This window comes from Nannobrachium achirus, assembly GCF_963921795.1.
Source record: "Nannobrachium achirus genome assembly, chromosome: 12".
Taxonomy (NCBI): domain Eukaryota; kingdom Metazoa; phylum Chordata; class Actinopteri; order Myctophiformes; family Myctophidae; genus Nannobrachium; species Nannobrachium achirus.
The window spans coordinates 40,346,177-40,364,177 of record NC_137832.1 but is presented as its reverse complement, the minus strand read 5'-3'; the positions used below and the strand labels follow the sequence as shown (position 1 = coordinate 40,364,177).

At 40.7% G+C, this 18,001-nt stretch overlaps 1 protein-coding gene across 2 annotated transcripts in view; it reads left to right on the top strand.

Annotated features, from left to right (window-relative positions):
• The first annotated feature begins 172 nt into the window (after positions 1 to 172).
• oxct1a (3-oxoacid CoA transferase 1a) overlaps positions 173 to 18,001 on the top strand; it is a 72,977-nt gene continuing 55,148 nt past the window's right edge. For both annotated transcript variants that reach the window (XR_013962567.1, XM_080738220.1), the window contains exons 1-7: positions 173 to 420; positions 3,276 to 3,384; positions 4,147 to 4,237; positions 9,424 to 9,559; positions 9,874 to 10,023; positions 10,476 to 10,582; positions 11,548 to 11,608. Coding sequence is in view for 1 of the 2 variants with exons in the window: in XM_080738220.1 (XP_080594346.1) it covers positions 310 to 420; positions 3,276 to 3,384; positions 4,147 to 4,237; positions 9,424 to 9,559; positions 9,874 to 10,023; positions 10,476 to 10,582; positions 11,548 to 11,608 (765 nt within the window). In the remaining variant the exon portion in view is untranslated. The remainder of the gene's footprint in view (positions 421 to 3,275; positions 3,385 to 4,146; positions 4,238 to 9,423; positions 9,560 to 9,873; positions 10,024 to 10,475; positions 10,583 to 11,547; positions 11,609 to 18,001) is intronic.

Below are 18,001 nucleotides of genomic sequence, written 5' to 3'. Positions count from 1 at the left end.
CGGATAAGCCGTTGAAGATGGATGGATGGATGGGCACAAGCACAACACCCGCGGTGAAGCAGTTAAATGTTAATGAGCTTGTCGAGCCTCTGTCACTCCTCCAGACCCGCCCACCGCCCCGCCCACAGCGCGCTCATCATCACTTGCAGAGAGACAGACGCGCTCTCCGCTTTGTCTGTGCTGCTGCTAATGTTAGCTGCACTGACAACCTGACATCCCTCCCCGTCGTCAACAACCCGTCCCACAGTCCCCCCAGTAACCTCATTCCTGTGCTGCATGCTGCTAGCAGCTATCTGACACCTCTAAAACATGGCGGCCTTTAAAGTATTGACGAGAGCGGAAAATATGTTCTTCAAAAATCTATCTGGCACCTGCAGACCTAAATTGAACTTGGCTACTCGTTCTCATTCCTTGGGCAAGGTCAGTATTGAAATGCGACCACCGAGGCTATAGCCGAGACGGGTGGGTTGAGTTTAGTAGTATAGTGAATGATCATCAGACAGGACAGGACAGGTTACAGTCCAAAATAAGGTTTATAAACGCTTTATTAGGTTTATTACGTTATGCATGATATTTGTTAGTGTTGTCTCTGTTTGCACTGGCAGAGAGGTTGTTTGTTCATCCGCCAACTGATTTATTTTCGACCCAATCTGTTAACATCAATGAAAGTCACCTCCATGAAAATCGTTATTGTCCTCAGATTTCAAACGTTATATGATTGTAAATGCAACAATTTGTGTTGAATGGCCACTAAGTATTATTTTAAATAGAGTAGGCTATTCATTTTTGAAATTGTATCTCAAGTGACATCAAAACCTCATAATGCACAAGCGCATTCTTACAGTAGGCTATCTAACTTTATTTGGATGTGTTATGAATCTTTTTTTCCAAGACATGTGGCTGTGTGTGTGTGTGTGTGTGTGTGTGTGTGTGTGTGTGTGTGTGTGTGTGTGTGTGTGTGTGTGTGTGTGTGTGTGTGTGTGTGTGTGTGTGTGTGTGTGTGTGTGTGTGTACAAATGTCCTTAATTCACACGTTTAAGAGAGAGAGAGTGATAGATAGAGACGAGTCACACAACAACCTTGCATAACCTACTACCAGCATGGTCTCACTCAGCTGGTGAGAAGAATGTTTCCATTGCAACCATGTGCTAAAATGGTCTTGGTCAGACCGTCTACCTGCATAATATTTGATTGATTGATTGAATACTTTATTAGAAGTTTGCATAGGAAAAGCACAGGACAGTATACAGTTCAGCTGCAAGGTCTTTAATAGGATTTAAACCCAAGAAAGCCAATGGCTTGTTTACATTGTGGTCCTTTTGTACTCAGTTCAGACAGATAGACCTATACACAGAACTATGCAAACAAAAAACATAATAAGCTTATCTGTGTAGAGGAACTTTATGTTTACATTTGAGAAGAGAACCCCTACACGCAATAATTACAATTATTAATGCATGATGATCTACAGTATTTTAAGGCATTAGATTGGGCATTTGGGCAAGGTAACTGCAGCCTGTCTGGATTTGGCAGTACACTTCTTCATAATGAGATGTTTGTCTACACTCTCTTTAATATTGTGTAAAGAAGGCAGAGTAGCATACACAACATCAGTCATATTCATATTTCTGGGCTCATGAGTCATGACATCCAAGTTGCTCTCAGACACAGCCAAAATATGGATGTTATCCTGAGCTAGTTCATCATAACCTCCTTTAATTAACATGCTGAATTCATTGATTTAACATGTTGAATTTCACGATTTGAAAACATTTTCTGTTTTCCAAACACATTTCTAACGTTTGAATGTTTCTCGAGTGTTGCAGCCTCATGCCTACAAGTGAATTACAGCCATGCTGATATTCAGTACAACAGCACAACCTCAAGTGTTATTGCTTTTATACAAGAGTTTTACAAGCACCATTTATGAATTAACAGTAATAAGAAAACCGATTGTAATAAATTATTTGGCTCTGCCAACTAAATTCATTCCACAAATGGACTGGGACTGGTGACTGGTCATATGAGCACATCTTGTAGTTTGCACTTAAGTATATTGCCTTCTTTCCTTCCCTTTGTCCTCTTCCGACTACCATTCATAATTTAACCTAAAGGTAATTTATGGAAAAATGTCCATCTTTGCGGTGCAATGTTTGTTACAGTGTAGCTAAGATAGATAATGACAGACCAATCAAATTACTTGGTTGGAACTAACTGTTGCATAATTAGTTATGACAGGAGTTAATAGATAAGCGCAGTAGGCGAGGAATGGGATACCGTCTGAAAATGAAAGCCCTGGCCCCTGACCCCAGATGGAGTTTAAGCTGCTTCAAATTGACCTTTTAACTCCTGGCTGTTGGTAGACACGAGACAGACAATATTACACCCTTTACTGACTGTCCACTGGCCGGTTTTCCCACATGTCTTACTCTTGAGGAAGTTCTTGGAGGAAAAACACAGGAAAATATTTTAAAAAATGTTTTAGAACTGTAAGCACCCTTTGTCATTCCAATCAAACAATCCAAACACTTTTTTCAATGTTGAGTTTCACATACAGTACTTTATTCACAGCATTGTGCTGCTGGCAAATACAATCCAGAATTATATGTGTGTGTGATAACATCGAAACAGTGGGGCCAACAGACCAACCCTAATGACAATGATAATTGATAAACATGTCGGATTGAAAATTTAGCACACACCCCAGGGAAAAAAACTAACGTTTAAAGTTTAACTGCATAGTACATACTGTCATACATACACTTAAATATTTATCTTTTACCCTGTCATTTGTTGTATGGTATTGGGGTCATACCATTAGTCTTGCAAATCAGTCTAGGTAAGAGCATCTTACAAAAGTCTGTCAAAGAAATAACATACACTGTTGTTGGTAGTTGTACTTTGAAAGATGCATAATAATATAGGCTGAATAATAATAAATAATGAATAGTAGTAACAAAGCTAGAAGGATAGACATTATATAATGTGTAAGCAATCATTTTCAAATGAATTAGCTGGGTAATCTTTATTCATAGCTGAGTGAAATAATGTATTTTTCTAGCTGAGTCTGCCAACTGTATTGGAGTGGCACAATGACGTCCTAAATCTCTGCTCCCTTTGTTGCGGGATTGGCTCAGCAGTTTTGTTTATCTTTTCATTCTTTGACTGTATAAACTGGATCAGCTGTATAAATATATCTGTTCCCCTCGCACATTGTTCTGTTTCTATCAACTCCACAGCTTATATATTAAAATGCATTTCTCCTCTTTCCACAGACATGTGTTTGTTACTTTTCCACTACCAGACAGAGGAATTCTAAGTTCTTCTCAGATCCCACAGAAGCTGTGAAAGACATCCCAAGCGGTGCAACTGTTCTGGTGGGAGGTAAGCTGTACATTTAGGACCACACTTTAGAACAGTGGTTCTCAACCTTTTCAGGCCCAACCCCCAAAATAATCATATTTTAACTGGGGACCCCTCCACCCTGACGAGCACTAAGAGTTGAGGCATTACATTATGTATAACATGGTATTGTGAAAATAGCAGATCTATATGCTTTGCGAGGCGTTTTGAGCATGCAGATCTGCTATTTTCACAATTTCTGCCTCTAATATTTGACAGTTTGGTTTAATTTGTCATTTTAGAGGTATTAAAGAGTCCTTGAATTCCTTGAAGTCCTTTATGTTGGTTTGTTTACTGTTGAGAGAGAAAACAATGTTGCACGTTAAGTTAATCATCTGGGGACCCCCCAAAATAATTTGGGGACCCCCTCTGGTCCCGACCTACAGGTTTAGAAAACGAGTTCGGTGACCACTGACGGTGTCACCCAGTTTATTATGAGCAAAATGCTGTTTGTTTCTTATAACAAAAACATGTGGGCTAGTAGACTGTTTAACTTGATTGGGCATATGATACGTATATGCTATGCTAGTAAGCCTTGAATAACCTTGCAGTCAAACAAGTGTCAAATCTGTGTTCACCACATTGTCTTACACATTCTGTGCCATTAGTATGCACACATACACACTGAGCTCCCACAGCTCATATTTATAGTCTCTACTTTCCATTGCGTTATCTCCATGACCTTTCTCAAAGCATTTGTCTTGTTCTATGCATTGCATAACCCATTTCTCTGTTCATATGCAGGCTTTGGGTTGTGTGGAATACCAGAGAACCTTATAAACAGTTTACTGAAGACTGGCGTTAAAGGACTCACGGCAGTAAGCAACAATGCTGGGTAAGTGTGTGTACGGTATTCTGTTTATTTGTGTGTGTGTTGTATATATGTCACATTCTGGTGTGCTTGTGACATCTAGGCCTAGGCTGTTTATATGACAGTGCACATCATGTGCAGGTACCTGCATGCAACCCTAAACCTAAAACACACACACATTACCTTCCATGGTGGTGCAAGATTTTATAAAGGATGTTGTCAAGCCAAAAGCTCCTTTTTAAAATTGTTTAAACAGTAAATTCATAATGAATTGTAAGAAGATACTTACTACTAGGTTTGTTTACATTTTGCCATGGCCTGTCATGGATGTCATGTGACATCAGAATCTTGGGGGGGGGGGGGGGCATGTTTAGATGCCCACTGGACCCGTATCCCCTCATTAATAAGGCTCATTAGGGATTGTTTAACGTCTGTTTAACATCTCCCACTAAGCTGTCAGTGGTGATTATTTTATTTGCCATTAGATAATTTGTGAGATAGAGAGAGACCAGAACACATTAGTCTGAATGCCTGTCTGTTGCTCATTGAGGAGAAAGCTGCAGAACTACCCAAGTATACTATGCTCTAAAATATTGTTGAATTTACAATCTATGCTTATCTCTCAGCGGGAAGTGCCACACTTTATTATGTCTTTTGTCAGATGATAAGGTTGGCAATGGCAGCATGAATTGGCTTGAAACTACCATTTGAAACAAAATATAATAGTGGTAACGCATGGTAGTGCTTCTCAAATTCTAGGCCATGTGGCCATATCAAAATTAAATTCAGGTTGTAAGGAGATTTAAATGGGTCCTTTGTTTAATGATCAGTCAGTATACCGTGAAGTGAATACATTTCAACATCTATCTTGTTTAGCTTGTAGGCTTTCAAGTTGCACATGGCAGATATGACATATAACCTAAATATACAAAGAAATTAATTGCATATTTGACAACTTTATACTTGAAAAAGAACATTGATAGTGGAAATACTTTTGAAAATGGTTGAAAATATATTAACATTTTTCAACATGTAAGCGATTATGACGATTATGACAACACAATTGCGATTATGTCAAATAATTGCGATTAGACGATTATGTAATAATTGTGACAGCCCTACTATCTTGTGACTGCAATGTTGGACTGAATGAATTGCTATAGTTTATTGCCTGAAAACAAAACCAGAAAAATGAAAAACAAAAGTGGTGATACTCCTTTGGACTTTATCACCCTTGGGACAGATAGTCAAAATGTTTGCTTTCCAGGATGTACTGTATGTTAAAGGTCATGCTCTTGAACACCCACTACCCTCTTCAACCTCTCTATCATTCATTTATGGTGAAATACCCACATTGTCTGAGGATTTGTTTAGCTTGTTTCTGATTTTTTATAAAGTCCTACTGCTCTGCTGTCTTTTCAGAATAGTACATGGAATTGGCTGTAACGTAACGTTAAACTGTGAAGTTATTAATTGACCTGAACTCCTGTAATTATTGTATTTGTATAAGGGAAACTGGAAACAATACAAATGTGGCACATGCAAATACACGATAATACATATTCTTTCATTTCCATGCATTTGCTTGGTGGATGGAAACAGTGCTTCTCCCTATAGCACTTTAGCTTCCTAGCATTCACTCGGAAACAAAGGGCTGTAGTGTAATATGAGATGGACAATGGTGCATGGAAGAAAAACTCAGAGAGGGCAATTCCCTACTGGAGTTTTACATTTCTTTTAGAACCAGTTGCAAGTGTATTAAGTCCAGTACCTGTCTACTGGACTTTAACCACTTTCAAGCTGATGGCCCTATTTTGGCATGTCATTATAGGTGAAAATCTATAGTATTATCTGTTTAAAGAACAGGAGAGACACTGAACAAACACAATATAAGAAGAATATCAGAATATAGAGCTTTATTTGTATATACTGTATATACCAGTGGTTCCCAAACCTTTTAGCTTGAGACCCAAAAGAGAAATGTGACATTTGCCAGCGTCCCAAACTAGTGACAATAGCAGATCTACAAGTTCACAACGTGTCGCTTGGTGCCGCGTTTTTTTTTGAAAATCGTAGCTTTTTGGGAATGTTATTTTTTTTTAATGTTTTGAAATAATAACAAGAAACAGTGCTCTTCCGAGCACAGGTCTCCGCCAGGTCAGGCGTCCTGGTGGTGCTATAATAGGCCAATTTGAAAAGGGTGGCATTTTTTCCTTGATTTGAGGCATTTTGTTCAAAAATTGAGCAATTCTGCAAACTTTGGAACTTTGGAAGGTAATATTAGCCAATTAGGACGGAATATGAAATAAGGGACAGGATGGTCTTAACATATTGTCTCCTGGTGCCCACGACGCGTTTGACCACGCCGCATTACAGCCTGTGTTATGAGATTTACAAAAGTGCATTTATCTCCTAATCTAACTTTTATATCACGTTCATGTTTAAAACGTGGCCTTCTCTACCGGCCTACAGTACCTTGTAGTACTAGTGGTTTATGGCAGTGGCTTTTATTTAAACATTGAGATGTTGGCCCTACTTTAACATGCCTCTGGCACAGGTGTGCACATGTTTGATCTGACATTTAGAAGTAGAAACTATACGTTTGTGGAGAACACACCCACCCACACACACACCCACCCACACACACACGCACACACGCACGCACGCACGCACACGCACGCAGTAGGCTCGGCTCCAGGATGAAATGACTGACGGGGCACATAATCTTTTACAGTATATAGTAAAACAATGTGTACATAAAACCTAAACTGTAGGCCCAGTAGGCCCACTGGCCTACTGGTACAGGCGCATACCACTTAGGCATTGCCACATAGGCATGGATGCCTGGCGGCATCGCCGGTTTGCTTCCCGATCCGGACGACCTTTGCCACGTGTCACTCCCCATCTCTCCCCCCATTTCCTGTCAGTCTACTGTTTTATCAATAAAGGCATAGTAAGAATGTTAAGCTGAAGGGGCAGAATTTGCAACTAAGGGTGCCAGACCCCCTCTGGCACCCCTGTGGCACTGGGCGAGACGCACGCACGCACGCACGCACGCACGCACACAAAACACAATCTGAACGTGAAGCTCTGTCCCTTTGCATAGCCTGTGTGTGTTTTTGTGCAACAGGGAAAATCATGTGATTATTTTTAGTATTCTAAGCACACATGACCTAGATGTCTCGTCAGCTGACATGACTTGAGCGAAGGACAAAGCAGGGTTCTCTGTGTTGTGTCGTCCTCATTCCACAACTGCTTCGGAACATTTAGTAACTATAGATAGAATACTTAGAATGAATCAGCGTACAGTTCTCTTCTTGGCTGGAATAATGAAAATGAAATCGACCAGGGTGTCTGATCATACAGATTGTATGGATAACTAATAGCAAGAAATGTAATTTTGTGGAGCAGTGGTTGTAAAAGTGATGTCTGGGGACCCTCATGGGTTCAACTTCTTGGTGGAGTTTCAGGAAGCCTACAGCAAAATGAGAGACAGTTAAATGTTTTGCACACTGACTAGAAGTGAGCTCAGTGAGAGAATTCAGAAGATATAGGTTTAACTCTCTCCAATCCTATCCTGCTACAGTATAGGCTAGTCTAGTTGTATATTCTTTCCTAAATCTAATCTAACAACACATTATGGAGGTTTCTTGCACAAAATCTTTTCAAAATAAGGATTTGTGAGTCACTGACATGAAAATGTTGATTTATTCTATTCCAATACGTTAATGACTGACTGACCTCATTCTTTTTCATTGCTGCACTAACACCATATAGAATACAAAAGGCATTATGACAATTGGCAGTCTCCATGGGCATTGCAACTACCCGTGTGAAACAATAACTTTACTGGACTTTTTATTGGTCTAAATCCATTATTCAGGAAATATCTTCTGCATTTTATATTGCTTCTAGTAATCTAGTAATTTGTTTTATCATTTGTTCTATCCACCCCCCTTTTCGCTCTTGTATTAAAATAATGATGTGCTTAGTGTTACACCGTCTTCCAGCTCTGAGCTCTTAAAATGCCTTGTCTTGTAGTTCCTCTTGGCCTTCATACTGACATGGCTTCATTCTGTGTAAGGTTTCATTGTTGTGGTCATAGTTGTGGTGAGGGTGCAGCTAGCATGTGCTCCGCCTGTCTAGTTTTGACCTTGAATAACCTCTTTGGTGGCTTCAAGTAAATGAGCTATGTTATAGATCAGGGCTATTCAACTTTAGATGACTCAGGGGCCACTCAGCAAAATACAAAAAGTCCAAGGGCCGCAAGATAGAAATGACAATCCTATTTTGGACGTTTAGACAAACCTCATTGAACAAAAAGATTTTCATGGATAGATTCATAATGAAATGATGAAGTTTCTTCTATTGGAACAAACAAAACAGCAAAAATGTTTCCTGTGGTTTTGGAGAGAAACTGAAAAATGACTAAGTAGACAATGAAAGTAGACAAAATATATATTGGTATGACCACGATAGGCCGTATAGACATGCCACAGGGGCCCATGGGCCACAGGTTGAGTAGTGCTGTTATAGATAGGGGAAATGCATGGAAGTTGGTGGGCGAATAAGAACAAATTACATAATCAGTGAAGGGAAAATGTCAGTGGTACAGAAGTGTAGGAGTGTCTTTAGGATTGCACTACAACTGATTGGTCTTAGTACTTAAGTATTATAACATGTGTTATGACGAGATAACGGCGAGACACTTATGTAGCATCAATCAAGGCCAAGGTTAGGTTGGTTAGGATCACCCTTTTCTGTTTGGCACTGCATTGATAAGTAGTACTGTAAGTATTACAGTTTTTTTTACCTCTGTAGAGAGACTGCTCTCTCTCTCTCTCTCTCTAGATGTAACTTGTGTAATACCCCCACCTGTGCAATATTGGTTTGGATAGAATTTAGAGTGTTAAAACCAGGCTCAGAGGCAGTAACAGTAATTCACTGTAGCAACCAAGAACACAAACACACCAACCAGCAGGCGCTGTCAGAGTATTCACACTTCTCAACCACTAGGTGGTGTTTCACTTAGAGAATCAAATATGTGAATATAAAAACCTAATCATTCTTGAATGAATGTTATGTAACAATTTGGCAATACCCAATTAATTAAATAGCTGGACAAATATATTTGGGATGTATTCATTATACAATGTATTCATTATACTATGATATATTCAGCATTCAATATTGTGTTTGTGTGTGTACAGGGTGGATAACTTCGGGCTTGGCCTCCTCCTCCAGACAAAACAGATCAAAAGGATGATTTCCTCATACGTTGGGGAGAACGTGGAGTTTGAGAGACAGTATCTGGCTGGGGAGCTGGAGGTGGAACTTACACCACAGGTTGGACTCACAACACACACACACACACACACACACACACACACACACACACACACACACACACACACACACACACACACACACACACACACACACACACACACACACACACACACACACAGCAACATTGGCAAATCCAACATTCTGAAGTATAAATGCTAAACGCTTAAAGCAATTATGTGGAGTGTTTGTTAGTAATTTATATTTCATCTAATCGTGTTGCTCAGTAAATAGCAGATTGTTTGAGTGGAGTGGTCGTACGACATAGCATAAATGAGGCTGTACTCCTCCCCACCTGTCAACTCTCCCTTCAGGGCACCCTGGCAGAGAGGATCAGAGCAGGGGGTGCAGGAGTTCCAGCCTTCTTCACAGCCACTGGCTATGGCACACTGATCCAGGAGGGAGGCTCCCCCATCAAATACAACAAAGATGGCACCATCGCCATTGCCAGCGAGGCGAGAGAGGTGAGAGTGCAACCTATTAGCATGCTGGTTGTCTCACTTGACAACAACTCAACACATCAGTTTAGTGCGGGGACAAACAAATTGTTCTTCCATGGCACGTCAGCTGTTTGAATGAAGGCCAACCACTAGACACTTTTCACAATTTTCATTTGGATTTCTTCCAAACAGCAGTTTGTGCTGAATAGAACCATCATGAGTCACCTGAGTTAAGTGGTGTGTGATTGTTGTTCTGTGCGACAATAATCTACTTTTTAGCCCCTACAATGCGTGTTGTGGATCTGGTATTTTTGCTGTTTAAAATAAATATATAAAAAAACTAAAATGTGGTTAAGCACTAAGCAATGTAGCTTGCTTTTGCCTTTTATTCCTGGCAACGTTTTAGAAAAGCACTATATAAAAGAAAAGCATGCACTATATAAATACTGCATGTATGATGTCTTGAATGTGTGCAGGTGCGGGAATTCAACGGTAGGAACTACATCATGGAAAAGGCTATCGTTGGAGACTTTGCTCTGGTCAAGGCCTGGAAAGCCGACAAAGCAGGAAACATTGTCTTCAGGTACTGATGGAGCCCACATTAGCCCCAGCATGTTCCCTTACAACAGTGTAAATATTTACCTTTCCTGTGGTTCAGCTACTTCTCACCTCAGAGCACGTTAAGCCTTTCTTAATCATCGTGTCATGTTTGCACTATAAGCAGCACATGTTTGTGCCTTCAGGCCATTCAGTAATGGATGGTATTATTTGTAGGGGTGTGTGGACAGTTCTTTCTTTCATCTCTTCCCGTTAGATGAGATAGTTTTAAAGGAGGAAGGGTCACATACCTACGTATCCCATAAGTAGATACGGTGGTGTTGACCTTTGGTTTACTTTGGTACTACCTAAAATGAAACGGTTGATTTGGTTTGGTTAGTATTTTCAAAGATGACATTAAAATATTTTCCATGGCTTAATTCATTAATGCTAGGAAATGTAGAGAATCATATGGGCCTTGTTGAAGTCATCGATTGAGTGTTTTCAGATATGGCTCTGAACCAGGGGTTTTCAACTGATTGTGAACGAGGAACCACCACCCTGGTCCCTGACCCACAATTTGGAATCACTCACCAGTTCTGGGCGTAGCCGCTCGTTTTCTATTGACCATGAGGGAGTTGGTCCGACCAGGTTAACATTCAACAGGTTAGCATTCACCAGCGTTAGTTTTACTGAGGTTAGGTTTAGGGTTAAGGTTAGATTTAACCTTTCGGCTGGTGGAGACAATGACATTATTTGAGAAAGGCATTTTCTTCCTATTCATTGATATCACTGCAGTTAAAAATCTGTTGATGCAGTTCAGTCTTTATTCACAAGAGAGCAGTGTTTCACCTCAAGTAATCTGTTCAACAGATACAGTGTTGATTGCTTTTTTAAAGCAGGTCTGAAAAGCAGGCATGGCTACTCCTTATTGTTTGTTTTCCAACCTATTTTGATGTGTGTTTGGGGTCTGTTTGGTTTATTGCCACCTCTGTCCTTCTCTTCGAACAGGAAAACGGCGAGGAACTTCAACCAGCCTATGTGCAAGGCAGCCAAAACCACCATAGTAGAGGTATGCATATCTGACACAACAGTCATCTGTCAGCGGCCCTGCACTTTCTTTACCGCAGTCACAAAGTTGTGGCACAGTGATTATGAATAGTCTTAGTATTACATACTTTATTATAATAGAATATTGTAAATAATACGTATTTCCGCAGGACAGCAGGTTGAGAAAGCTGAGCATGGCATCAGTAAATACTCCAATCCAGATGTTAGCAGTGCTGCGCGCGCACGCACGCCCGCACGCACGCACGCACGCACACACACACACACACACACACACACACACACACACACACATGGCAGCTACATAACATGTAGCTGCCATGCACCACCACAACACACCCACCACCACAACACATTATTTCAACTTAAGCTTTGTTCATACCTCCCATGGACAAACTGAAAACCAACTGCGTTTTAGTTTTGATTGATTGAAGACTTTATTTGAAGAAGTTTGCATAGGAAAAAGTACAGTTTCATGACGGTACAGTTCACTGGTACAAGGTCTACTAAAAGGAGATCCTAGAAAAGACTACGATTATTTCCATAGGAAATTAAATTAAAGGCTTGAATAGGTGCATGCTTCTTAAATAAACAGTCTGGAGTTAAAATAAGGCACAGGCTGCTTCCTGTGAGGTCCCTACATAACGTAACAAGCTGGATAATGGTGGTAAAGGTTATTTTGTAATCACCCCTGTCTTATCTGACACAGTAATAACTCAGAAACTTTTATGATTTGGATCAAACTTGGCAGTAGCAGTTAGTTAGGCTAGGACCTGTATGATTGATTGGTTGGGTGGTTGATTGATTGATTGAGCTGAATCAGTTAAAGGTCAGGTTTTATGGTGTGTGGTCTAAAGGGATGGGCCACAGCCAGGATACATGTGATGAATAAGACAACACCGGTGACTAATTGAGTTGATTGGCTGTCGTTGTCAAGGCTGCGTTTAAGGGTTAATCAACTTTCTTGAAAAATCGAAGTGCAGAGGAAGATGGCTGCTTGATTGGATAGTTCCAGCATCATTTCTGTTTATTTTGCTTAAATCATCCATATGTTACTTGAATCACGTGTGTTACTTGGCAAAACAGTCCTCTACTAAATCTTTGGATGGATCTGTGAGACAAAATCTAATCCTGCGATTCTACAAACGTTATCTGACATTAGATGGGCAAATCTATTTATGGTTTCTGAGGATAAAGACGACATATCTTATTTTTTTTATATACATTTTGCACAGACACAGGAAACATGAGCTTAAAATGTAACGATTACAAAGAGGTCTGTAGTTTTCTGATAAAAAACAAACGATAAAAAATAACACACAAACACAAAGTAAATTGGTATGCTTAAGCGTGAAGTGCATCTGTTGGTAGATAAGCAAAACAAGACTATCAGATAAAGACACCATATCTTAAATGAAGAAAACACTTTGGGAGATCTTCCAGGAGGATTTTCCTGGAGGCCTGGATTTGAAGTGCGTTCAGCTGGTCGTTGGCTCCATTCAAGAATGGGCCTCCCCTGAGGCCTTTCGTCATACGCTTCCTGAGAAACCTCGGCAGGGAAATCCAATATATGCGCTAGAAAATTAGCTTCTTCCAGGATTCCTCAAAGCTACACAAGATTGAGGGCACTCCTTCCTCGAGTGTAAATGTATTACTTCGCTTAGCTGAGTAGGGTATCGTATACCCTGCTGTATATCCTTCACTATAATACGCTCAGGGGTATTAAACATTGCAGTGCATCAAAAACTATAGAACGCTTCCTTGGATACTAAAGCACCTTTTCTACTGGCCCAACTCCACTCCACACCACACCGCCCACTTGTGTCAGGTTTTCCACTACAAGGACCTGGGTAGAGTGGTGTGAAAGTGGTACTAAACGTGGTACTAAAAAGTATCCAATCTAGAGTAGGTCTGAGCTAGGCCAAACAGGGCCAAACACTTCATAGTGACTGATCACTCACTTACTTTTCATTTAGACCACCAGGATATAGTTGTAATACCTGATAATAGATTATATTGTGTTATAACCACTATCATAATCTATTACAGTGTATTATAATTATCATAGTAATACATTAATACTTTATAGTCGTTGGCTCGAAGGGAAATTTGTCTTCACAGTCTGTTCAAACATAAAACAACATGTAACACATAGCCAAAAAGACAACACGATATGTTGTGTTGTCTTTTTGGCTATGTGTTACATGTTGTTTTATGTTTGAACAGACTGTGAAGACAAATTTCCCTTCGGGGACAATAAAGATTATTATTATTATAGTGTATTATTATCACAGTTATAATCCATTATAGTGTATTATAATTTTGGATAGTTGTAATACAAATTTATATTGTATTATAATCACAGTTAAAAGCGTCAATTTGTTTCTTGCCGATAGGGGTACTTTTGTGCAATGGAAAATGTAGATAATTGTATGTGGTGCGGTGTGGTGTGGTGTGGTGTTAAAGCTGCAGTCGAGAAGGGGCTTAATTGAATTATACTAGTAGACTGACCTGGTAATGGTATTATTCATTAACCAGATGCCTTACTTAGGGCCTGTTGAGCTATTTTCTCTCTTTTCGTCAGCTTCGAACTGTGATGCTGGGGAGCAGGGGGAAATATTGTCTCGTCTTGGGTTCTTTTCTCATAGTGTTTTTTTCTTATTTTTTGGAGCGGTGTGCAGAGCACATGAGCTCCCAGTGCACAGCTTTCAGCTTTTGTCCCGTCTAGTCCTTTTGTCCCGTCTAGTGGGAAAAGATTGTTTCGTTCAGTTCGAACAGGATCTACGCATGCGCACGCACGCACACACACACACACACACACACACACACACACACACACACACACACACACACACACACACACACACACACACACACACACACACACCACGTTGCGATAAAAACAAAGGTTAACGGCAGCGAGAGGGAGACGGGGGGAGAGGAGGGAGAGAGAGAGAGAGAGAGAGAGAATCGTATTTCAGAGAGAGAGAGAGAGAGCTGCAAGCTCACAACGCCTCGCGCAAGACGCACATCGAGATGTTGTCTGCGTGAAGATCAGCTGTTGTGTGTGTGTGTGTAGTCCGTTAATAACAACTAACAAGCATGGTATGTTGGCGTATCTCGAGTCGACCCCCTCTGCTGTCTGCGTCTGCCCGTGATAGCCGCTAGAGTGGAGGCTCACGAAGCATGCAGCCACCGTAGCGAGCCACGGGCAATCAAGAATTGACACATGTCAATATATAAATAGGTGAAAAAAGTCAGGGACTTTGAACAGTCTATCCAAAATATCTCTGTTCCATCTATTCAGCATGCAGCCACCGTAGCGAGCCACGGGCAATCAAGAATTGACACATGTCAATATATAAATAGGTGAATATATTTATATATTTTATATATTTACCTGGAACTGCTCAAATTCACCGCTCCACTTCGAACCGAGGTTTGATTTTATTTTTTGTGTGTGTAAGCTGTTAGTGATTTTTGTCCCTGTCTGCCTTTTGTGTTATACTATACTGGTTCCACTATACCACCACACCATGTGGCACCTCAATGAGTGCATTTTTACCACTGTAATGAATTTTGCCATTTGTACTTAAAGACTTCTACATCAACACACAGGATACATTTCATTCTGTCTGTCTGTTGTTCACGACATTCACATGACATTTGCAAAAGAATCATTGATGTATGCATACACACAGCCTAGTTTCACAGTAAACACCTCCAATATAGAAACTATTTGAGTCAGAGAGCAGCAGGGAGAAAATGGATATGTGTGAGGAAAAAAAAACATAAAGCTCTGTGTTCCATTTATGAGAAAACCTCTCCACAATAGATGCATTCTTACCCAGGCCATGCTTGAAATGCTATTCTTTCCTTGCTGGTGTGCCTGCATGCTCTCTCAAACTGCTACACCTGATCCAGAATGCAGCGGCACAGCTGGAGCCATAATATGATTTTTTTTTTTTTCATCAGAAGTATGAAAGATGAAAATATGTATTTTATCATAAATCCTGACATGGTGGAATAATAATGGTGATATTGTGCACACGTGAATGCTAAATATCCAATCCAATTTTTACCCCTAAATGGTTAGAAAAATGTCTGCAAAAACAAGGAAAAAGACTTAACAGACTAAAACAATAAAAAAAGTAATCTGGCATATGAAAGAAAAAAAGATTGGACTAAATTGTTTCGTGCTGTAAATATAATTACTCTATAGCGTTTGTTCAGAGCAATGCTTTAAGGGAGAAGTAAAAAAGTGGTTGGGACTTATAATGGGAAGCCAAAAAGCGGAGTCAGCCACTGGATAATAATAACGATACATGTATCATAAAAGAATATGTACTGTCTGGCATTCGTACTGTAGTGGTTTCGCCACTGGACCAAATCATGACTGGTATCAACGTCCATAAACGCAGCGATTTCCCCAAAGTTTTTCTGATAAATGTATTGGCCCGTTTATTCATATCAAGTTGTACCAGTCCAGCAGTGAAAATTTGCTTTGAACTGATGATAAATTCACGTAAATAATGGACAGTAAAGTAGTAAATTCATATCTGATCTTGAGCAGAATACACCATTTTAAAATGCACAAACCTTAAAGGACCACTTCAACCATTTTCAACCTTATCTTCATACCAATGCTCATAATAAGATGGGACAATTGGCATCTACTCACTCTGCATCTCATTGGTGGGTTATAATAATAATAATCTTTATTGTCCCCAAAGGGAAATTTGTCTTCACAGTCTGTTCAAACAAGAAACAACACATAGCCAAAAAGACAACACAACATATCACATAGACAATTCATCAGTACCCCACTGTACACAGAAAAGACCCTCTTAGCGACGGGGGCGATTGTTTAGCAGATTGTTAAGGTGCAGCAATGGCTGAGGGGACAAAACTCCTTTTAAACCGAACTTTGTGCCACGCCAAGGTTCTGTATCTTCGCCCAGATGGCATTAGGTCAAAGTGGCGATGCAGAGGATGGTCAGTGTCACTTGTTATTGAGAGTGCTAAGCGTGTAATGGCCTTATCGTTTATAGTGGCGCTCTTTAACAAACTAATCGCCACTCGGCTGGGCACATGGAAATGGTTTTTGACGCGTTCAAGTAATCATTGTCCAGACTTCAGCTACTGTTGGGTGGTGTTCCCATTTATTCAAGGTCACAACCAGGCTTAAACAGTAAGCTTTTCAAAATGCAATATAAAGAGAAACGGTAAAAACCGTGTGATCTCCCTCCGTGCCCACACCATGCCATCAAGCGACTGTTTGGTCGCCATTTCCCTTATCAGCATAAGTGATTGTTACGGCACCCCTCCCCTCCAGGTGAACCCGCCCACAATCAGCTATAGGCAGTAGGCACACAGGCTGAATGGCTCCTTCACCCCGGCCCCTAATTGTGAAGGTGAAGGCGAACAATTATGAAGTCAAAAGGAGCCACAGTTCATCATAAATTACAGTGCTTCTTGGAGCAGGAAGAGCTTGGTTATGGGCCGCTCCAACTGCCCTGTCTTGGTCTTCAGCTGCACAGAACGTACAAGTCCCTTTTTGTCCGGAAAAGTCCTCGTCACTTTTCCCATGATCCATGATCCACGAGGGGCATTTTGATCCATGACCACAACAAGGTCTCCTGCTATGTAACTCCTCTGAGGCTTCGTCCACTTTTGTCGTTCCTGTAGTAACGGTAAGTACTCCTTTGTCCACCTCTTCCAAAACAGGTCAGAAAGGTACTGAACCTGTCTCCATCGTCTCCTGATGTAAAGATCATTCTCTTGAAAGAGTCCGGGTGTAAGGAGAGGTTTCCCTTTGAGCAACAAGATATGATTTGGAGTAAGAGCTTCCAAGTCATTGACATCCTCCGAAACCTTTGTTATAGGACGGTCGTTTAGAATAGCCTCTACTTCGCACAGAATAGTATGAAGGCTTTCATCGTCCAATGATTGTTGTTGTAAAACAGAGAACAAGACTTTCCTAACCATTCTGATGAGTCGCTCCCAGACACCGCCATGATGGGACGCAGCAGGGGTGTTAAAGGTCCAATCAATACCTTTTTGTAAGAGAGCACTCTGAATCTTGCTGTGATCTACAGCGGCGAAGGCCTCCCTTAATTCTCGCTCCGCTCCAACAAAATTTGTGCCGTTATCGGATCTCAAACAACACACTTGGCCTCTTCGACACATGAACCTCCTTATGGCATTAATACAGGAGTCTGTGTTTAAAGTGTAGGCGATCTCCAAGTGTATGGCCCTGCTAGCCATGCAAGTGAAAATTACCCCGTACCTCTTGACCAGAGCACGTCCTCTCTTGACCTCGATGGGCCCGAAGTAGTCTACTCCGACGTTGGTGAAAGGGGGCAAGTCAGGGGTAATTCTTTCTTTCGGCATATCA